The 20,498-nt window shown below is 36.4% G+C and overlaps 1 protein-coding gene across 2 annotated transcripts in view; it reads right to left on the minus strand.

The window, feature by feature from the left end:
- The window catches only part of Abca8 (ATP binding cassette subfamily A member 8), a 77,389-nt gene that overhangs the window by 36,554 nt on the left and 20,337 nt on the right, over positions 1–20,498 (minus strand). For both annotated transcript variants that reach the window (XM_059272040.1, XM_059272041.1), the window contains 13 exons: positions 19,099–19,202; positions 18,177–18,403; positions 14,792–14,933; positions 14,343–14,528; positions 12,779–12,920; positions 9,391–9,556; positions 6,253–6,311; positions 5,545–5,655; positions 4,454–4,629; positions 3,908–4,027; positions 3,580–3,718; positions 3,048–3,138; positions 2,272–2,411 (listed from right to left, as the gene is read on the minus strand). In XM_059272040.1, the coding sequence (XP_059128023.1) occupies positions 2,272–2,411; positions 3,048–3,138; positions 3,580–3,718; positions 3,908–4,027; positions 4,454–4,629; positions 5,545–5,655; positions 6,253–6,311; positions 9,391–9,556; positions 12,779–12,920; positions 14,343–14,528; positions 14,792–14,933; positions 18,177–18,403; positions 19,099–19,202 (1,803 nt within the window). The remainder of the gene's footprint in view (positions 1–2,271; positions 2,412–3,047; positions 3,139–3,579; positions 3,719–3,907; positions 4,028–4,453; positions 4,630–5,544; positions 5,656–6,252; positions 6,312–9,390; positions 9,557–12,778; positions 12,921–14,342; positions 14,529–14,791; positions 14,934–18,176; positions 18,404–19,098; positions 19,203–20,498) is intronic.

Genomic DNA, 20,498 nt, shown 5'->3' on the forward strand with positions numbered 1-20,498 from the left:
AAAATGGATGGAACTAGAGCTGGAGAGATGACAGAGAGAGCAAATGCACTTGCTACCAAGCCTGGTGACATTATTTTACTTCTGGAACCCATAAGGCATAAAGGGAGAACCCTCTCACAAGTTGTCCTCTGACCACATTCAAACTGTAGCGTTCATGCATCCCTCCCCAAAAACATGTAAAATAAATAAAATATGTGTGGGAGGGAGCCTTCAAGAAGGCTGTTTTTATGGTAGATGATGCATAATGCAGAGACTCACACACAATTTCTCATCATTCTAAGAATGAGTTTGTTGGCAAGCTCAACCCTAAATGTAGGCATCTATGTCTATCACTCCCTCCAAGGCTCAGAGAGCATCACAAGAGAGAAAGCAGAAAGAATGTGAGAGCTGGAGGATGGGAGGAGAGCCATGAAATTGTCTTCTGGATATGGCATGGCTTTTGAAATCATGAACACACAGCATCTCTGACTACCTGCTCTAGATCTGTACAAGACTGGACCCTTCAACACTGATTCATGGATGGAAAGATGCTCATGAACCTCACCTTTCCCTGAGGTGCTATTGGCAGTTAATGGTGGCTGGCTGAGGGACTGCCACAGTCTTCAGTGGTTAGTAAGTACTGATTGCAAGGTTTCACTCTACCTGAATTTCTGTTGTTTTCTAGATTATGTCTTTTTAAGTGGAATGATTATTGTTCAGTTAACACGTCCTCATGATTCTAAAGCATACTTATATTTTCCTAACAAAGTATATATTTGAGTTTCCTTCCTTTGTAATTTATCTGCCTGTGGTTGTTTGAATGAGAATGGCCCCCATAGGTTCATATATTGGGAATGTTTAGTCATAAGTTTTGAAACTGTTTGAGAAGAATTAGGAGGTGTGTCTTTGTTGGAATAAGTATGTACTTGTTGGAGGAAGCGTGACATTGGAGGGGGACTTTGAGGTTTCAAAAGCCCATACCAGGCCCAGGCTCTTCTCTTTGTCTATTGCCTTTGGATCAGGATGTAAAGCTCTCAGTTAATGATTCAGCGCCATGCCAGCCTACCACCACACTCCCCACAAATATGGTCACAGATTAACCCTCTGAAACTGTAAACAATCTCCCAATTAAATACTTTTTTTTTAAATAAAAGTTTCCATGGTCATGGTATCCCTTCACACACTAGAACAGTGACTAAGGCACTGCCTTTGTTAAGCATATATATATAGCAATTCTTTTTGGTCTTGTTCACTTAACATGGGCTCTCATAGTCCCTAATGATCTTGGGCAAACACCCTGAAAGCCAAACACATTTATTCTATTTCATGCACTGTCCTGACACCAAGGATAGTTTCTAAAGTCATGACCCCCCCAAATAAATAAATAAATAAATAAATAAATAAATAAATAAATAAATAAATAAATAAAATAACCACACAATGGGACTTTTAGCCAATGAGTGAAGCCAAAAGTTTTAAGTCACTATGTTCATTGCAGATTAATGAGCTCTAGCATATTGCTATAATAAATCAAGGATACTGAAAGACTATGAAAAGCAAACAAGAGACTTACTTAAAAGTCATTCAGCATTATGATACAATCTCTAAAGCATTTTCTTATTTCTGAATATTTATGAAACAGTCCACGTGTCACACACTAGCTGTGCAATCATCTTTAACTCTGCTGTCCATCAGCATATATCATTATGACTCAGGTGCTTCTTCCTCATACACTCATGCACATATTCCTTGAAGGTTTTGATAAACTCCCATTGTTTTATTGTCTCTTATTTGCTTTGTTCTTTTATCCCCCCCCCCCCCCATGGCAGGTTATGCTTTATTCTCTACTGTTTGGTAAGAGGCATCCAACTCAGTTTTCAGAATGAAGCAACAATAAGAGTCGTTTTATCCGGTATTAAAGAGACATTGCTACTGTAAACCTGTATTTAGCACCACCATTGTGAGGAATTCGGAAAAAATGGAAAAAGCTCCTAGTATTTGAAACTATGACCAAAGGATTTAACACACCCTCATTTCTGAGGAGACAGGGTTGGAGGCAGAACTCGCCTTTGCAACAGTGACTTCTGCTAAGTAACTTTACTCTCTCTGCTTCTGTTTCCTGTGTCTAAAATGTGACAGTCATTGCATCAAGCTTTTATTATTATTAAGAGAACTCTGAGTGATGCATCACCTCAAACGCTTAATATTATACTTCATGCATATCAACCTGATGCTCCATGCTATTCACTATTATTGTGGATTTAATTTTATAGCTCATGGATAATGAATTACCTGGAAATTTATTTGTTCTTTCTAGGGGTAATATGTAGTTCAGTTTTCCTTTGCTTTCTGCCGACAATTTGCATTCAGGGATGTGTTGTTTGACAAGCGATGTTATTCTCTCATGCACACACGTTTCATTCAGCTGCAAGCTGTTATTTAAAAAATGGAATATGTTGTTCCAAGCAGTCTCCAACATCCAAAAATAACCAGAAAAGAGCACTTATAAATTCAATGTAAAAAAACAAGTTGTGCAAACTTGAAATAAAGAGGTAAGTCAGTTAATGCAAATACATACAAACTAACTAGGATTTTAGTTAAGAGACAATATTACTACTCTGGGTTAGTGAGAATAAGGATGTTAAGTAGAATCTTGTTGGGGTTGAGAAAGTTGTTGGACTTTAGAGTAATCAAATAGTGTAGACATTTAGCTACATCTATACTATCTCATACTATCTCATACTTCCTCTACAATATGACAGTCATCTTATATTCCAACCTTGCCCTCTCTTCCACCATTTACTTCTTCCTACATACACACGTACACACACACGATGTATACATGCACACTTATACGCATATAAATTTTATTTTAAAATATATTTTCATTAATTCTTTGAAAATTTCAGACACGTATACAATGTATGCTGATTGTATTCACCACTGCTCATCCCTCTAACTCCTTGCAGATCCCTGTGCCCCCTCTCCTCTTGCAAGGATTGCATCCAGCACCACCTTTTGCTCTAGCCCAGTTCCCATCTCCCCCCACCCTCCCCTAGAAGACCTACCTTAGGTGATAACCAATCCCCCACTTCTTCTTCAGGAACAGAGATGAGCCCACACACTTCAGCTTCCCCTTGGAGATGAACACTTTCCTGTCTGAAGAGGAAGAAACAAAGAAAGGAGATATCATTCATTTTAGAGAAATATGAAGTATAGTGAACTGCACAGGAGTTTATACAATTTTAAAAGTCAGATGCTATTAAGTTAGAAAAGCCCGCCATCATCTCTGATGATTATGTAGATTATTTACGTGTCAAACACCTGAACAGAATGTTTGTTGTGCACAAACATTTCAAGTTGATTTATTCAATTATGAAATTCAACTGAATGGCATTTATCTTGCAATTAGTGAGCTTCCTAAGCAGGCCATGCTCTGCATCATCACAATGCTGTAGAACATGAAGGGGTACAGACACCTCAAACTTTTGTCAAAAAGACCTGGGTCATAGCATCCAGCAACATAAAAACACCAAGAAAATAATTCAAGATTTTCAGACCTAAGTCCTCATCATGATGCTTAAAGAAGTCAGCAATTACCAGCCAGGATGTCAGCCTCATCCATGAACTGAGTGCTGAAGAGGACCACGCGGTCTGCTTTGCGTTCCTTCAGGAGATTCCACACCCGGTGCCTTGAGAAGGGGTCCAGGCCAGCAGTGGGCTCATCCAGTAGGAAAATCTGGAGGAGGGATCCAATGAAAGAATTTTCACTGACAATGGGAGCAGGCAGAACAGAGGCTAAGTATGTATATATTTCACTACAGCACCCACTGCTTTACCATAGGACCTCCATCACAGTGCCTTTGTGGGTGAGAAGGTCATTTCCAAATTGATTTTTGAATTTATCTATTAATCTTCTCTGACTTACCTGAGGGTCTCCTAAAATTGCAATTCCAAAAGTCAGTTTTCTCTTCTGTCCACCACTTAGGTTTTGAGCAAGGATATCCTGAATATTCCTCATTTCCAATTCCATCAAAACTCTTTGTATCTACACAAACACACACACACAAAGATACACTTAAGCTACAACAAGAATGCTTTTTGAAACTTTTAACACTATGCAATAAAGTAACGGTTTTCAAAAAGCAACGATATCTGCTTGGGCTTCATATGACTCCATGTTTACTTGATACATGACTTGGGGAAATTATCTACCTCTTCATGATTTAATCTCATTTGAAGGTGAAGAAAATCAAATTACTTATCTAAGGCTTTTTTAAGATTAAAGGAATATACTTAATGATCTAAGATGGTATCACAGGTTACATGTGTTTGTTATTCCTATATTTTTGCAGCCAACCTTAATACATTGATTTGTATGTAGGTAATTTAATGCAACCAAAATCAAAATAAAGTGGATTAAACATTTTAGAAACATTTGGAATTTTCATGTTAGTCTTTGCATATCATGTACCTCATTGTCCACTTCATGTGCTTGAATCCCTTTTATTTTAGCAAATAGCCTGAGATTTTCCCTTACAGTGAGGAAATCAAATTGTACATTACATTGTGGACAAATTCCAGTGAGCTTGATGATACTTTCCAAGTCAGTCATTTCTGAGAGTTTGTTATCATAGATAGTGACACAGCCTATAAACAGGGGTTTCAAAAAACATTATCAAGATAAAATAGCACATTTCACCTACAGTAACTTAAAAAACTTTACAAAATAAAATTAGATATGTGATTTTATATTACTCCTGTGGTCTATCTATTCCAAATTTCATTTTAGTATCCTATCTCACCTGTATTTGAGAATATGGTACATCCTACCTTTTACCACCAAGAAATGAAGTCAATTCCTCTAAACCTCTTAGCTATGTGTGTAACCTGCTTGGAGCAGTGAAATGTGAGTTAATAATAGTGAAAGAGAACACGAGACTGCTGTTTTACATTGGCATTGATTCCTTTGCTGCTCAAAATCCTTAGAACCTCAGCCCTAGAAATTTTCCAGAGATGAGAGAGAGACAGAAACAGAGAGAAAGAGACACAGAGAGGCAACTAGAGAGAGACACTGAGACAGGGGAGACAGACAGACACACACACAGGCAGAGACACACACAGAGAGAAAGACAGACAGAGATGAAGAGAGAGAGAATAAGGCTAAAATCTCAGATGTATAGGTAAAACCATCGTAGGCCATAAGTTACAGTCAAACAGTAAGATTAAGAGACCTTTCCAGTTAACCCATCTAATTATGATAAATATACATGACTGATATTTTTAAAGTTGCTGAGTTTTGAGAGTACTTTATCTATACATAAGAATGTGATCAATATATGTGATCAATATCTATTGAAACAATGTAAATTCTATGAAAATTGAATATTCCTAAAATACTAAAATTCTGTAAGTTAAGCTAATATCATATACATTTTATAAATATATATATATATATTAAATGTCAATTTCTGTGAGTTTAATTATCTCTGTCTTTACTTAATGCTCAGATGTGTAACAAAAGCACAGATGATCCACTTGTCAACCTTGAGGAAAGTCTCTTACCTTTGGTGGGAACACACAGCCCACTAAGGACATTTAACAATGTTGATTTCCCAGCTCCACTGTGACCAAGGATTGCAGTGATCTGACCTTTATATATGTCCAATGCCAGATCTGGGAGGGAAACGGCATGAAGGTTTAAAATCACAAATGTAGGTTTAATGCAGGGCTCATATTGTGCTTATGTATTTATAGTATGCAGCTAAAATTTATGAAAGAATACATTCATTCATTTATTAAATCAAAATTAATGCTCTATTTTTCACTTTTAAAAATGTTGAAGTATGCAGTTTTAGTGGAATGGAAATTGTTTTGCCTGAATAGATTCAACATCACCTTGGCACATTATAGCCATTTGATAATTTCTTAAATTTAAAACAAATCAATAGTGTTATTATGCAACTAAAAATCCTATGAACCAAATAAAATTTTGCTTTCTCCTTTCACAAATGTACACACAATATTGAAGAAGGTCATCTGATTGCCATACTGAACTAAAAGTGGTAGACAAAGGTGTTCTTAAGTTTCCTACTAGTATACATCTTTCATGTGATTACAAAAATTACCCAGCATGACAATATTAGTTCAGTTAGGTGGGGAGCAAAGCAATAACAACATGAGACTCAATACCTATTTACAAAGTCTAGAACTCATCACAGAGAGAATGTTAACTAACTAAAAGTTAAGATTTTCTGTATCTTAATTACTTACCTTTCAAAGCCTCTGTACGCTTAGACTTTTCTATGTATTCTTTTGTAAGGCTTCTGATTCTGGAGAAGAGAGCAAGAAATAAATTGTTTAAAAGGCAGTATTTTTCTTTATTGTCTAGCTCCGAGTTTGGTTGAAAAATCTGGGTAAATTTGGGGTGCAAGAGTATGAGGGGAAGCATGTGAGCTTCGTTTAGCTGTAATGAAACAGCAATGGTACTTTAACTAATGTTTGAAAACTTAACAAGTGCCTGAGCTCCCTTGGAAGAAAGGTTGCTTCTTTCAGTGTGGGCAAAGGCTTGAATGTTGTTCTTGACCATGAGCATTAGTCCTGACCTGAATCATATCTAGCGATGGGGAAGCTCGGTAAGGATACAACATAGACAGCTAACACTACAAGGCTGAGCAGGGAACAGAGTGACATACAAATGTTAGAGGTGACATCTTCATGAAGCCCAGAATCTCTTTAGGTCAGTCAGGCAGTAGAGAATGGCAAGAAGAAATGTCGTGAACAATATCCGAAGCTTTTAGCTATCATTGTACTTTAACTGTTTAGTAGCTGACAAATATAATTATTCCCTATAACTACTTTCCTGCTCTGAAAGGAATACTAACAGTACATGCATTGTAGTTAGTTTGAAGACTAACAAAGTGTTTCATGTTATATGCTGAGAAAGTGGTCCATGAAAAGTATTGGATGCCATTGATTCTATAATGAAGATTATGGTTACTAAGAGGGGTGTGAACAATCATAATTTAAGTACTGTGAAATACTAAATTTATATGTTGCAATTCAGAAACCACTGTAGTTCTGGAAATGCAGGCATATTCTATCTGGTTGTGTTCTATCAAGTAACTGTACATTTGTTTTATGCCACCAACTGTCTTTTTTCATGCAACTCAGGGTTTATGTATGTTGCTTAAAATATATTTCTCACAGCTGCTTCTTGCAGTAGATGGTAATTAACACACAGACAACAAGGCATTGTGCAGACAGTGAGAGACTTTGAATCACTCAGCCCCTCAGGAGATGTCTTTATCAAACATTTCCCCTCAAGCAGGGCTCAGAAAGGATGTGGAAAGATTTTAAGAGCCAGACATGGTGGATGACTCCAAGGGAACAGCATCTTTAAGGCACAGCAGGGATGATATACATATGAACTCACAGAGACAGCATGTACAAGCCCTGCACAGATTCAAACCAGACAAAATCCCAGCATGAAGAAGTGGACATGGGGTCCCATTCCAATCAAGAAGCTGTTTGCAACTGATACCTGCTGGAAAATAGAGAGTCATTTCTTCTCTCATGGAGCGCCACTGGGTGTCTCATCCACAATCCAGGTGAGGCCCCAGGCCCTGGAGTAGTTGACCAACACAAAATGAATTCCATGTTTTGTTTTATTTTTTCAGGGAGGGGACATTTTGTTTTGTTTTGGAATTTTTTGTCTTATTGGCTTTGTTTGTTTGATTTGTTTTTCTTTTGTGGGGTTGAGAAAGAGAAAGAACACAGATCATGAAGTTGGGTGGGTAGAGAGATAGGGAGGATCTGGAGAAAGTTGAGAAAGGGGAAAGAATATGATCAAAATATATTACATGAAAATAAAAAGATTGCAAGTAAAAATAAAGAAAAATTGATTTCTTATTTCATTCAAACATTAACTCCCCATTCTTCCACATCACTTTTTGTTCAGTGAGATACCAAAGAGAAAATGAGAGATACCAGTAGACCAAACAGCCATTATCTTACTATGACTTTCTCTGCCTGAGGTTAAAAGTTATCCAAACTCAGGACAATAAGGGTAACTATAAAGCAGGTCACGTGTTAGGAATTGAAAGTTATGGCTAAAAGTTAGAAAATACCAACATCTGTTGCCCAGGCCCAGGGAACAGAGCAGGAGACAAGAAGAAACATAAAAGCTGGAGGATGGGAAGTGTGCCTGCAAACTCCATCCACGGCTGTCACTCATGAACTCACGGTAGCTGTGGCTGTCTGCACAAGATCAAGCCAGTCCAAATTCCACTATGAAAGGAGGATGGGCCGGGCGGTGGTGGCGCACGCCTTTAATCCCAGCACTTGGGAGGCAGAGCCAGGTGGATCTCTGTGAGTTCAAGGCCAGCCTAGGCTACAGAGTGAGTTCCAGGACAGGCTCCAAAGCTACACAGAGAAACCCTGTCTCAAAAAAAAAAAAAAAAAAAAAAAAAGGAGGATGGACTTACGAGACACACCCAGACTTGAGGGCTATTGACTTTTGATGGTTGCTAAGAGAGCCATTTTTCTTTGGGTGTGTGATCACTGACAGGTTGGTTGCCCATATTTCAGTGGATATTCTCACAATATATATGTGCAAATGGACAGTACTCATTGGATTCAATGGGATATATATTAATATTTATATTTATATATATTAATGAACAGGGCATGAAATTGGGAGGAGGACATGTTAGTAGTGAGCCGTGAGAGTTGGAAGTGGCTAGTGGGGTGCTGGATATGATTAAAATACACTGTATATATTCGTAAAATTTACAAAAAATAAGTCAAAAATACTATCTAAAGTAAGAGTAGCAAACATAAGGACCTTGAGGATTTCTTCCTTATTTGAAATAAATGCAACTAGTACTACGTGAAACAGGTATTTTATGGTAACCCAGAATGAAGATATGCATGACTGAAAGGCATACTGAGCTGACTTCCCATCTGTCTCCAGGCCTTTCCACTTCATTCTTCCCTTTTTCTTTGTCTTCTTAGTAGAAACAATGACTTCATAAGGGAAGAACTATTAAGATGAGCAAAGGGAAAATGGCTGGTATAACTAACAAGGTGGAATCATGAATCTCTGAAGCTAAGGAAAAGAAAAAGAGGGGAGAACAGAAGCAGTAAGTGACAGGCAGAGAGGAGGTTTGCCGAATTGTGGCTGCTGATGTCTTACATTTAAGTTTGTCACTAAAAGAAGCATAGTTTTTAGAAGCATCAGAATATAGGACAGAAAATCACAGACAATGCACGTGAGATTAGGTCGGAACCCTACGAAGGACTCAATGGAGGGTTTGCAGGGCTTAACTGCAATGCATGTCTGGAGCAGGTTTTAGGCTGTGGATAGCATTGCCCCATCCTGGCTTTCCTCTGCACCACATGAGATCTCACCTGATGGCTTCTTTCCCATGGAATTCTGTAGACACAGGTTCAAATAAGTCATCAGAAAACTCATAGTCTGTCTCATTGTCAAGGGCTATCTGATCAGCTTGGTTTTGTTGTGACCAAAACGAGGATTTCAGAAAAAACAAGGGTGGATGTCGTCGTCCATATTCACCTATTAAACCAGTGTAATTACATATGGAATCAGCCACTGTTCTAAAATCCCCTCTAAATGTGAATATGTTTCAACACAAGCAAACACTGTCTTAAGGTGTTTTGACATTGGGACTACTAGAGAAAAATATGAAGATATTAGATTAGCTACATAAATAATGATTTTTTGAGGGAAAATAAAGAGAAAATATAAAGCAAAATCAAAGACATTTCTAATCTTGGGTTATCCAAAATGCAGATCCGAATATATTATGTCTATACAGTCACTAAAAGGATGAGGAAATTACTAATTACATATCCAAATATAGTATGAGTTCACGCAGTCAATTAAACAATTACTAACTATTAAATGAACATTTTAAAGCAAGACAACATAACAAAACAATTATTTGATGGGCCATAAGAAAGAGTGGAAAGGGGCACAGCACATCAATCCAAACAATATGAAGGGCAGGAGAACCTAAGTATATAATCAAAGTAAGTTCAATTTTTCTATAAGTTCCTCTCATCATGTCAACTTACTTGGTACAAGAAAAATAAAAATAAAAAGATAGCCAGTGAGCTAGCTATGAGATAATCTCAACTGGTCTAATACTCATTCAAAATGGACTCCTAAAAGAACAGCGAATGTAAAGAAAATTAATTTCCCAATTTTTCCCAGAATTGATGAAATTTATGGTCATAAATTTAAAAATCTTAAGGAAATCTAAATATGAGCATGTATGTGTGCACATAAGTGTACACACACACACACACACACACACACACGAGACAAATTCATTTTAAATTTAGAAGGCTTAAAAGCAACAAAAAGAAAAGATAAAAATCTTAAAAGATGCCAAAAATAAACTGGACATTACAAAGGAAATAATGATAACAATGAATAGACATTTCCTGTTGGGGACCATGCAAGACAGAAGATCGTGATGTCTCAAGTTTAAATAACATTAAAAACAGCAGATTTATATTATTGAAATAAAAACAAATCTGCCAGCTTAGAGCTCTGCACTCAGTGTAAACATATCTTTTAAAAATGAAGGCAAAATAAAGACTAGTGTAAACATAAGATAATTGGGTAGAAATATACCAAAACAATATGAAATATTGGTAAGTAAAAATTGGAAAAGCACATATTTCAAACTAAATTTAAAAATTTTTAAATTGAGTCTTGAGAAAAAATGAATTATATCACATATTGCATAAGGTTTAAATCAAAACCTAAAAGAAAGAACATTAAAATTTATACTTATTTGTAGAGAAGTCATTTGCCTAAGATGCCATTACCATGATGGGGCAATGGAGATGTAATAGGTTTTTGTCAACTAAAGTGCTGGGGCGGGGGGGGGGGATTCAAAGAATAAGCAACTTTTAGGGATTAAAAAATATAGTAACATCTTTCTATAATAAGATTTGGAATGAATTACAGTAATTCTGAGCCACCTGAAATGAGTGCACCAGAAATAAAAACTAAAATTTGACTCCCAAACAAGGACTTTGGCAATTTAACAATAAAGGCAAAAACTTAACACTAAAGCATAGAAAAAAAGTATTGTAAACATTTCTTAAGGAAATTTGTCTAAGTTAGATCAGTATTATTTAGACTATGCATTACTCCTTCACTAGAAGTTTTGTTTAATCAGTACTGGAAATAAAACATATAAGCATATATGATACATATATATCATATAAACACTATACTTACACACATAAACATAACCAAGAATTATGCAGAATTATGTATATATAAACTATTCATCTTCTATGTATACACACATTAACAAAGCTGATAAATTGAATAACTTATTCTTCAGTAAACTTTGGGAAAGTCACCAGAGACAATTACCATGTATGTATGATTCACTCAAAATCAGGAAGATCAACTATTAACTAAAAAGGAAAATCTCTCTTTTGCTGCCTCTCACTGATTCACCTTTTCTTCATGTGTTTACCCGTGGCTGCTCTGGGATGGAGCACTGGCCCCGGTGTCTTGCATAGGAAATGCACATAGGAAAAACAGTCTGTGCTCTCGAGCAGATAAAGTATACTAGAGAGGAGCAAAGGAAGGACCTTTTACAGGTATTTACTGAGTCCCAGGATGTACCAAGTCCTCTCGGGGTGTTTGAGCTCAGTCAGCCAATAAGACCAAAATCATAGCCTTTGAGAAGCTTATATGGATTAATAAATTGAAGGGAAATACAATTATAAATGTCCTTCAGATGTGACTATATATTATTGTAGGATGGCTGCATGTTATTATCCCTGTCCGACCTTGAAAATACAGGTGCCCTGGTTCCACTCGCAACCATTTAAGTAAGCATGGCTTAGCTTGAGCAGAGTTGCTCTTACTTTAAACCACCTATAATGACATGGGTGAACTAAACTATTGTTAAATGAAGGAAAGTAAACACAGTAAGGAAAGTGTCACTTGATTTGACATATTTGGGAATAAAGAGTTGAGTTCATAAATACAGAGCAGAATGGTGGTCCCAGGGGCCAAATGGCAGGGTAAGACTTGGGAGATTTTTGACAAAAACCCATACAGTTTCAGCAAAAAGGGAGAAGTGAGTTCAAGGGACCTCAGAACATGGCACTACAGTCAGTAACAGTGTATCGTACTCTTGAAAATCTCATGTAGTAGGTTACCACAAAAACAAGTATGTGAGGTAATACACATACACATGTTGATTAGCTCAACGGAGTCAATCACAATGTAGCTATGTTTCAAAACATAATATGTTTCATATTATAGGTAGTAAATATGTGTTCATTTATCAGTTGAATGATAAAGCTCATGACATAGCTCAGATATACGGAGTGTAGAGACACAGATCTTTCAGCAACTACAAACATTTAGGAATAAAAAGCCCTAAATTGTAGGAAGTAGTCAGAGACAAATAAAGAGAAATGGACTGCACACTCATCTAAAATACTACATATTCCACAATCACAAACTTCTGATTTCAGTTTTGAGCTGATAAATTGCAAGAGAGATGAAAGAGCCAGTTCTTCCCGAGTGACTCTGCTCATTGTCTTCCTGTAAGTGGACATGTTCTGGAGATGTGGGTGATGCATTTGAAAGACATATTTTTAAAATCTCACATTTTAATTCATTATTAACTAATTAATCAAAATTTTTATCAAATAATTAGTTAATTGTATATAAAATATGATTGATAAATGAGATTACAAACATTCTATTAAGTCTTATCATGGAACTACTTACTTGGTAAAACCTTTTCAAAGTAAAATGTCAATATCAGGTACAAGACACTATCGAAGAACAACATGAAAATTGTGGCAATGATTAGATTTGAGTTGCCTGATGGGTTTGCATTAGAATTCACATCATAATCCATGTGTAAGAGCTGGAAATTAAAAATAACCCAGTAAGTCAAAGGCAAATAATCACCTTTTAGAAATAGCTTAGCTATTTCATGGACTGTAACTGTTATCTTTTACTAGGTCCCTGAAAGACAAAGTTAAATCACTTGACTGCCAAGACTACAGATTTTGACTGGAAAACAAAGATATGTAAAAACTATAATGCAACTTACCAATCGTGTTTAGTACAGTGAATGTATGTTCCAAATGAGACACACATTAAGTAGAAAGAGAACTTAGCAAAAGTGTGATAGTCACATAAGGGCTTGCTAATTGGAAAAAGGGACAAGAAAAGACTTTCTGGGAGATGCTGCCTGACAGTAAAAAATTAATAACGCATTTCATGTTTAAACAAAGACCGTAGGAAAACTGACGGAAGGGGTTGGATAGTTGCCTGAGGGGTCAAGAGCACTTGATGCTCTTGCAGAGGATTCATGTTCTGTTTCCAGCACCCACACTGAGTGGCTCACAACCACCTGTAACTTTAGCTCCAGAATATCTGATACCCTCTTCTGACCTCTTCAGATACCTGCACACAGTTGAGCATGTGTATACACACACACACACACACACACACACACACACACACACACACACACACACACAGAGGGGGAGAGAGAAAAAAATAAAAATAAATTTTTAATAAAAGAAAAAAATGGGCCAGGTGGTGGTGGCGCACGCCTTTAATCCCAGCACTCGGGAGGCAGAGGCAGGCGGATTTCTGTGAGTTCGAGGCCAGCCTGGGCTACCAAGTGAGTCCCAGGAAAGGCGCAAAGCTACACAGAGAAATCCTGTCTCGAAACCCCCCCCCAAAAAAAATGGACTGATCCATAATTTTCAAGAGAATCAGCATTACATGTCATATATATTATATAGTTACAGTAATTCTTATCATCACATCATAATGGAGATTAAATAATTCCATATCTGAGGGAAAGAGTTGGTCTGTTCAGCTTAAGAACTAAGTAGAAAAGGAGAATAAAAAAATACTTGAGGATCAAAAAGGGATTTACCAGTCAATGGTTGAGCATCATTTTCATTTTATTTTGCTTTGTGTTATTGCCTCAGAATTAAACCACATATCCTTTTAAAATTAAATAAGATGGCTAACTGGGGTACATCAGTTCAAACTCAATTTATAACATAAACTTTGGAAAGTGACAAAACATTTACACTACATTAAAGAACTATGAATCCATTTGTCTTTTTTGACATATAAAAGAACTTATTTTCCAGAAGAAAATGACTTCTGGCTTTTAGGGTTCTTCTCTGAAATCTCACAAGTACATTCCATTGAACTACAGTGCTCAAAAGGCTACGTGTAGAAATGACTATATACTATAGAGTTCCAGGGAGGAAAGATATTTCAGAAATATCATTAATAAGCTGGCTGGCTTCCCACTCACCTGGGCCATTCCAAGCATAAAGGCAAAGGGGCTGAGCAAACTTAGAACCCACTCCAGGGACACAGGAAGGTATCTGTACAATGCTGTGAATCCCAGACTTCCGGAGAAGACAGTGAGAAAGAACACCACAAAGTCGGTGAGGAAAGACTTCCTTAGTAAGACACTCATTAAGAAAGACAAAGAGATCTATAACAAGAGAAGACCCAGTTGATGTATGTTTATCTGAAAATTATTACTATAACAAAACAAATGATTTCTTATATAGAATTAGTTTTCTCTACAAATTTTACAGAAAATTAGAACTATCAAGAACTATAGATCAATATTATTTATCTACAGATTGTCTCATGCAAATAAAAAATAGGGATACACAGAAATTGCCTAATTGGTTCCAACTTTGCTTCTTAGACTGAAAACTAGACACAGAAAGATTTTATTCACCAACTCACCAAAGATAAGCCATAGAAGAAAAAGAGGCTGAAGATCGTCATGAATCCAGTCAAAATGACAAATTGAACCAACTTTACAATAAATGCCAAGAGAAGGGCCACAATGAGGACAATGACACCATAGAGCAAACCCCAGGACAGCCTTATATAAAAACAAAATTCTATTAGTGTTTCATAGTTAGATGGAAAAGAGTCCCTACTCTGGCTACTTATACTACCCTTCTTCCAGCCCCGTACTCACTCAACAGACTTCATAGAATCTTCTCTAGAATATATAAGAAGAATAGAGTAATTTGGGGATGTAAATAACCTTACATAGAATTAATACAAAGATTCAAGATGAATCTCCTGAATATTGACAGTCTTTTTCATCTTTCAGGTGTGAATATACATGTATCTTGCTGAATTTCAATCCTTTAATATAACTAAGTTAAAGTCTCTTTATTCCATGTAAAGTTACTCTGATCTAACTTTTTTTTTTCATGGCTTTATTATGGAAGCAAGAATGCCTAATTCTATACTTCCCTCTTCTCCCTAATGTGCTTACAATAAAGTTCCTTTTTCTCCTTATAGGAACACTAACTGTTCTATACACTTTGACATCAGTCAGATATTGTTTGAGATAGCATGAGATGAGGGTTCATATTATTATTATTATTATTATTATTATTATTATTATAGCACTATAATGTCTTTCCTTTGTCATTTTCCTTTTCTTCATTAATACTTTCTGTCAAATTACAGTCTTAAAGTGTTTATAGTAAATGCCAATGAGGTATACAGGGAGCCAGCTTGGTAAGTAAAGTGCTGGGCAATGCAAGCATGAAGACTTGAGTTTGATTCCCAGAACCTACAAAACAAAACAAATCAAAACAAAACAAACAACAACAAAAATAAACAACTGTGCACAGTGGTGAATGCTCGTAATCCTAGAACTGGGGGAAAAGAGACAGGTAGATGCCAATGGATCACGGATAGAGCTCTAGTTAGCCAATCAAATCTAATCAAAGAATCTCAGGCCAATAAAAGACTCAGTCAGATGGACAATAACTGAGGAACCTCACTATAAGTTGACCTCTGGCCACCATACATGCACACATATGTGTGCACACACAAGAACACACACATACACTAACACATGAAGCTTAGTGACCAGTAAAAAATACTGTGTGAATGTATTATTATAGTCATAAGAAATTAACCAGTTTTATTATTTTTGATAGATAATTCCTATAGCATTTCCTACTTTATCTATATTATTATTTACTGATTTACAGCTTATGTTATGCCCATAGTTGTTAGTTATTATTTAACTAACATATTTATACTAGGGTTCACTAATAAATGAGAGCATATTTAAATGAGGGCTCACTCTGTATTGCACAGTGGAAATGATTGTCAACAAATGGGTACTGTCTTATGTCTACAGCTCCAGTAGCTGTTATTATTTCTCCCAATTTAACAAAACAGAATCCTACAAAAAAAGATATGATTCATTTACTTCCTCTGATCTCAGAGACAGATGGATATTAACTTGTAGGAGTTTGATAAGATGAATGCTTCCTGCTCCCTGATTACACATGCAATTCCTATTCATGCAATATAAATTAATTTTGTCAGGCCAAGAATATAAATCTTAAGTTATATCTTTATCTCAACTACCTACCATTTTCCTGATCATTCTAAAAAAAAACCCCAAAAATAAAACAAAAACCATTGTAAATATAGATCCCAACTTGAAAATAAGCTAACTATAGAGCTTAAAATAGCCAGTAATTTCTAGGAGTACAGAGAGAGAGACACTAAAGTTGAACAAATGGAACACAGAACAGTTTTGGGAGAGTAAAGCTATAATCCATGATACTGGGACTCTAGACATAAGACAGTACCCATTTGTTGACAATCATTTCACTGAGCAACACAGAGTGAGCCCCAGTTTAAATATGCTCTTTATTAACTAACAACTGCTGTTTTATTAATTATGGTAAATATATAACATTTATGCACATGACTAACAAGGGAAAGTCTACAGGAAGAAGTGAGCTGCCTCTACTTTCTGCTCAAGAAATAAAGACTATTATTTTTAAAAAGTATGAATTAAATAATGCTTTTGCCATGGCATGATTCTGATATATCCCACGACCAAGGGACACTATATCACTTTATGATAATTAAAGAGCAGAAACTTGGGCTTTCAACTTGAAGTTTTATGCTATTTCATACAGAGGTCATAACTCTAACTGCCAAAACACATGTTAATATTTAGCATCTACTGATCACCAAATACTTTTCAAAGTGTAGGCTAGGGTTTTATAAGAAAGGGCCTAGGGGCCAGAAATATGGCTCAGTGGTTAAGAGCACCGACTGCTCTTGTAGATGACCCAGTTTTGATTCCCACATCCACATAGTGACTCACAAATATCTGTAATCTAGCATTGGACATGCAGGCACCAGGTACACATGCCATGCACAGAAATGTGTGGAGGCAGGCAAAACACCCATGCACATAAAATAAGAAAATATATATTTTTAAAAATAATGAGCATACTTAATCATGTCAACAACCATCCAAGGATGGTATGGTTGGATATATCCCCCACTCTTGCAGAGGCAGAAATTGAGGCTCACTGATTTATGCAGTTTTCCTATGATAACAACTGGTGAGGGGCAAGTGAGACGTAGGTAAACACTGATACTATTTTCTTGCTCCTCTGTTTCTCTTGGCTAAAGCTGCTGCTTGAGGAGCATAACATTTAATATATTCAGCTCCACAGTGTTTTTTTTCATTATGCTTTTAGCGTAACACCCCATTTAAGGGATCAAACGAATTGCTTGTTGATCCAACAACAACAAACAGCTCGAAAGCAAGCATTTTATTGAACATTAGAAGTTCTAAGTTCTCATGTATTTTAAAGCAAGAGACATTGGCTGCACAATATCTGAAATATCATTCAATGGCAAATATGTAATTCATTGCTCAATTCAGAGTTAAGTATGGCGAAGTTCATCCTTTTTCAGTGCAGTATTACACCAGGGAGAGCCCACGTAATTCACAGGAAATGGAAGCAAGAAAGATTTACGTTTTAATAATGATGGAGAGTTTGGAAGGATCGTTGTTTTGTTTGAAACAGTGTCATGTACCCAAGGTTGACCTTGAACTCCATATATGGCCAATGATGATCTTGAACTTCTGTTTCTTCTACATCTCCCTCCCACAAGCTGAGATTATAGATATGTACCACCACACCCAGTAAATATAGTGCTGTGGATCAAAGTCAAGGCTTTATAAATGCAAGGCAAGCGCTCTGCCAGCTGAAATACATTCCCTTTGTCAATGATGTTTTCTCCCTAGAGACTCACTTTCCGAGCCCTTCCATCAACTTACCAGAATGCAGAATCTTGAAGACCCATCACTGTCATCAAGCCCTTCATCTTTTTCCTTTCTCTTGTAACACCAGCTGAGATATAGTAGGTGAGTGGGGAAAAACAAATAATATATAAAAAAAGGAAAGAATCAGTCGTTATTCCTCCTTGGGCAATGAAAGGCTCTATCTTCATGTGTTTTCCGGTTACTGACATCATCTCTTCCATCACTGAGTGATTTGTTGTGATCTAAACAAAGATATCAGTGAAGAGAACAGGCATAACCATGGTACACAGAGAACATCCTGCTTCCCCTGAATGTATAACTGGATCTGATGCTAGCCTGAGTTTCTTCTCACATGTTCTGTGGCTATTTAGGTTCTTGAGTCATATCTTTCATCCTGGTCTCCCTACACTACTTAGAATCTTATCAGCTTCATGATAACTAATGGCTGTTCATTTTTCTTGGAATTTTTTTTCTATTGTATAAGGTAGACATGATTCCCACCTGATCATTCAGTGACTCATTTAAATCATTAATTTAATCATTATTGATTAAAATGATCATTCAGAAGATCATTTTAATAAGAATTCTTCCATCAAGGCTGGGAACTGTGTGTTTCTTTATAGATAAGAGCACTGTTTATAATTCCATGACAGTACAAGTTTCCTGTTCTAATTATGTGATTACACATCCGACTTCCTTAGAGTACTGATTCCCTGGAGAAAAGAAAATCTTATTCTGTTGATGTTACTATCTACATTGTTCTACTACAACTGGAAATGCAGCAGCCTTGGTGAACTTCAGTCGGGGAAAGCGAGTAGATGAATGAATTCGAGTGAACAAGTAACTGAATAAGTGAGAGAGTGAAAGAACACAGCTATCTACTGACACAGTCACAGAACTGAACAGAATTGTGTTTCATCCCACATTTTGCACTCACTTCTATGATGGCTGAATTAATGGCAGCCTGAAGAGCCACAAACCCATCTGTCCAGAAGTATGAAACGTCACAAAAAATATTATCTTCATATGCAGAACAATGAGCTTTGAGAACAAAGAAAAGAATGTGAGTATGGGGTGTGAGTCTAATTATTGCAAGCAGAGAATTTTACAATCTCCTCCCATACCAAAAACACATTTGTTGCCTTGAAATCCATAAAATCTCAGATTTATAATTACTAATAATTGTTGAAGTGAGGATACAAAGCCATTACCCTAGAAAGTGTTCTTTGTTTCTATATTTTCTAAGTCAATACCTTTTTCATATTTTCTTTTGTTTCTCTATTGTTCATATTTTTGAGCTTTTTCTTGCTGCTTTTGTATTTATTGTTATTATTATTATTAGGAAGTTTGGTGTGGGGGGAATTCAATTTATAACCTTATACTTGGTAGGCAAGCATTATACCAGTAAGTTATACTCCCAACCTTTGTATTAGTGATTTAAAATAACTTTTAAGATTATCAAAAGGTAGTTCTGTAGTCTAAAATAAGACCAAGACCCCACTGCAATCAAGTATTTTCTAGTGAGATAATTGGATATAATAAAATAATGGGCAAATGGAGTTCATAATAAGATAATAATTAGGTAGTCTTTTGAAGAAAAGTTATTTTGAAAATGAAAAGTCAAAATTACTCCTCTACTGAAATTTTATCTACAGTTTATTAAAGATAAGCCATCATTAAATTGGAAAATTTGTTCTACACTATATTAACTTTAAGTGATAAGGGCATATGTAGACTTTAAAATGGCATAAATACAAGCAGAAGAAATATCTGTACATTAACCCACACACATTAAGAAGTAAGATCTAACCAGAAGAATACAGCCCACAGAATCAGCTAACCAGGGCTCGTAGGGACTCACAGACTGAAGTGGCAATCAGGGAGCCTGTGTGGGTCTGAGCTAAGTCCTCTGTATGTTATGGTACAGCTTGGTGTTTTTGTGGGACTGCTAACAGTGGGCATAAGGGTGTCTCTGACTCTTTTGTCTGCTTTAAGAACCCTTTTACTCCTACTGGGTTGCCTTGTCCAGCCTTGATATGAGGGTATGTGCCTAATCTTTTTGTAATTGGTTATGTCATGTTTGGTTGATATCCCTGGGAGGTCTGCCCTTTTCTGAAGGGAAACAGAGAAGGAGTGGATCTGTGGGAGAGGGGAGTTGGGAAGAGGAACTGTGAGGAGAGGAAGGAGGGGGATGTAATATATGAGAGAAGAATAGAAAATAAATAAATAAACAAAGAAGAAGTGAAGACTAGAAAGGCAAAATTCCCCATTTCTTCTGTGGTCTTATTCTACCAATAAAATCTATCATCATCCTATGACAACGACTTCCCTAAACTT

The sequence above is a fragment of the Peromyscus eremicus genome, chromosome 8a (assembly GCF_949786415.1).
Source record: "Peromyscus eremicus chromosome 8a, PerEre_H2_v1, whole genome shotgun sequence".
Lineage (NCBI taxonomy): Eukaryota > Metazoa > Chordata > Mammalia > Rodentia > Cricetidae > Peromyscus > Peromyscus eremicus.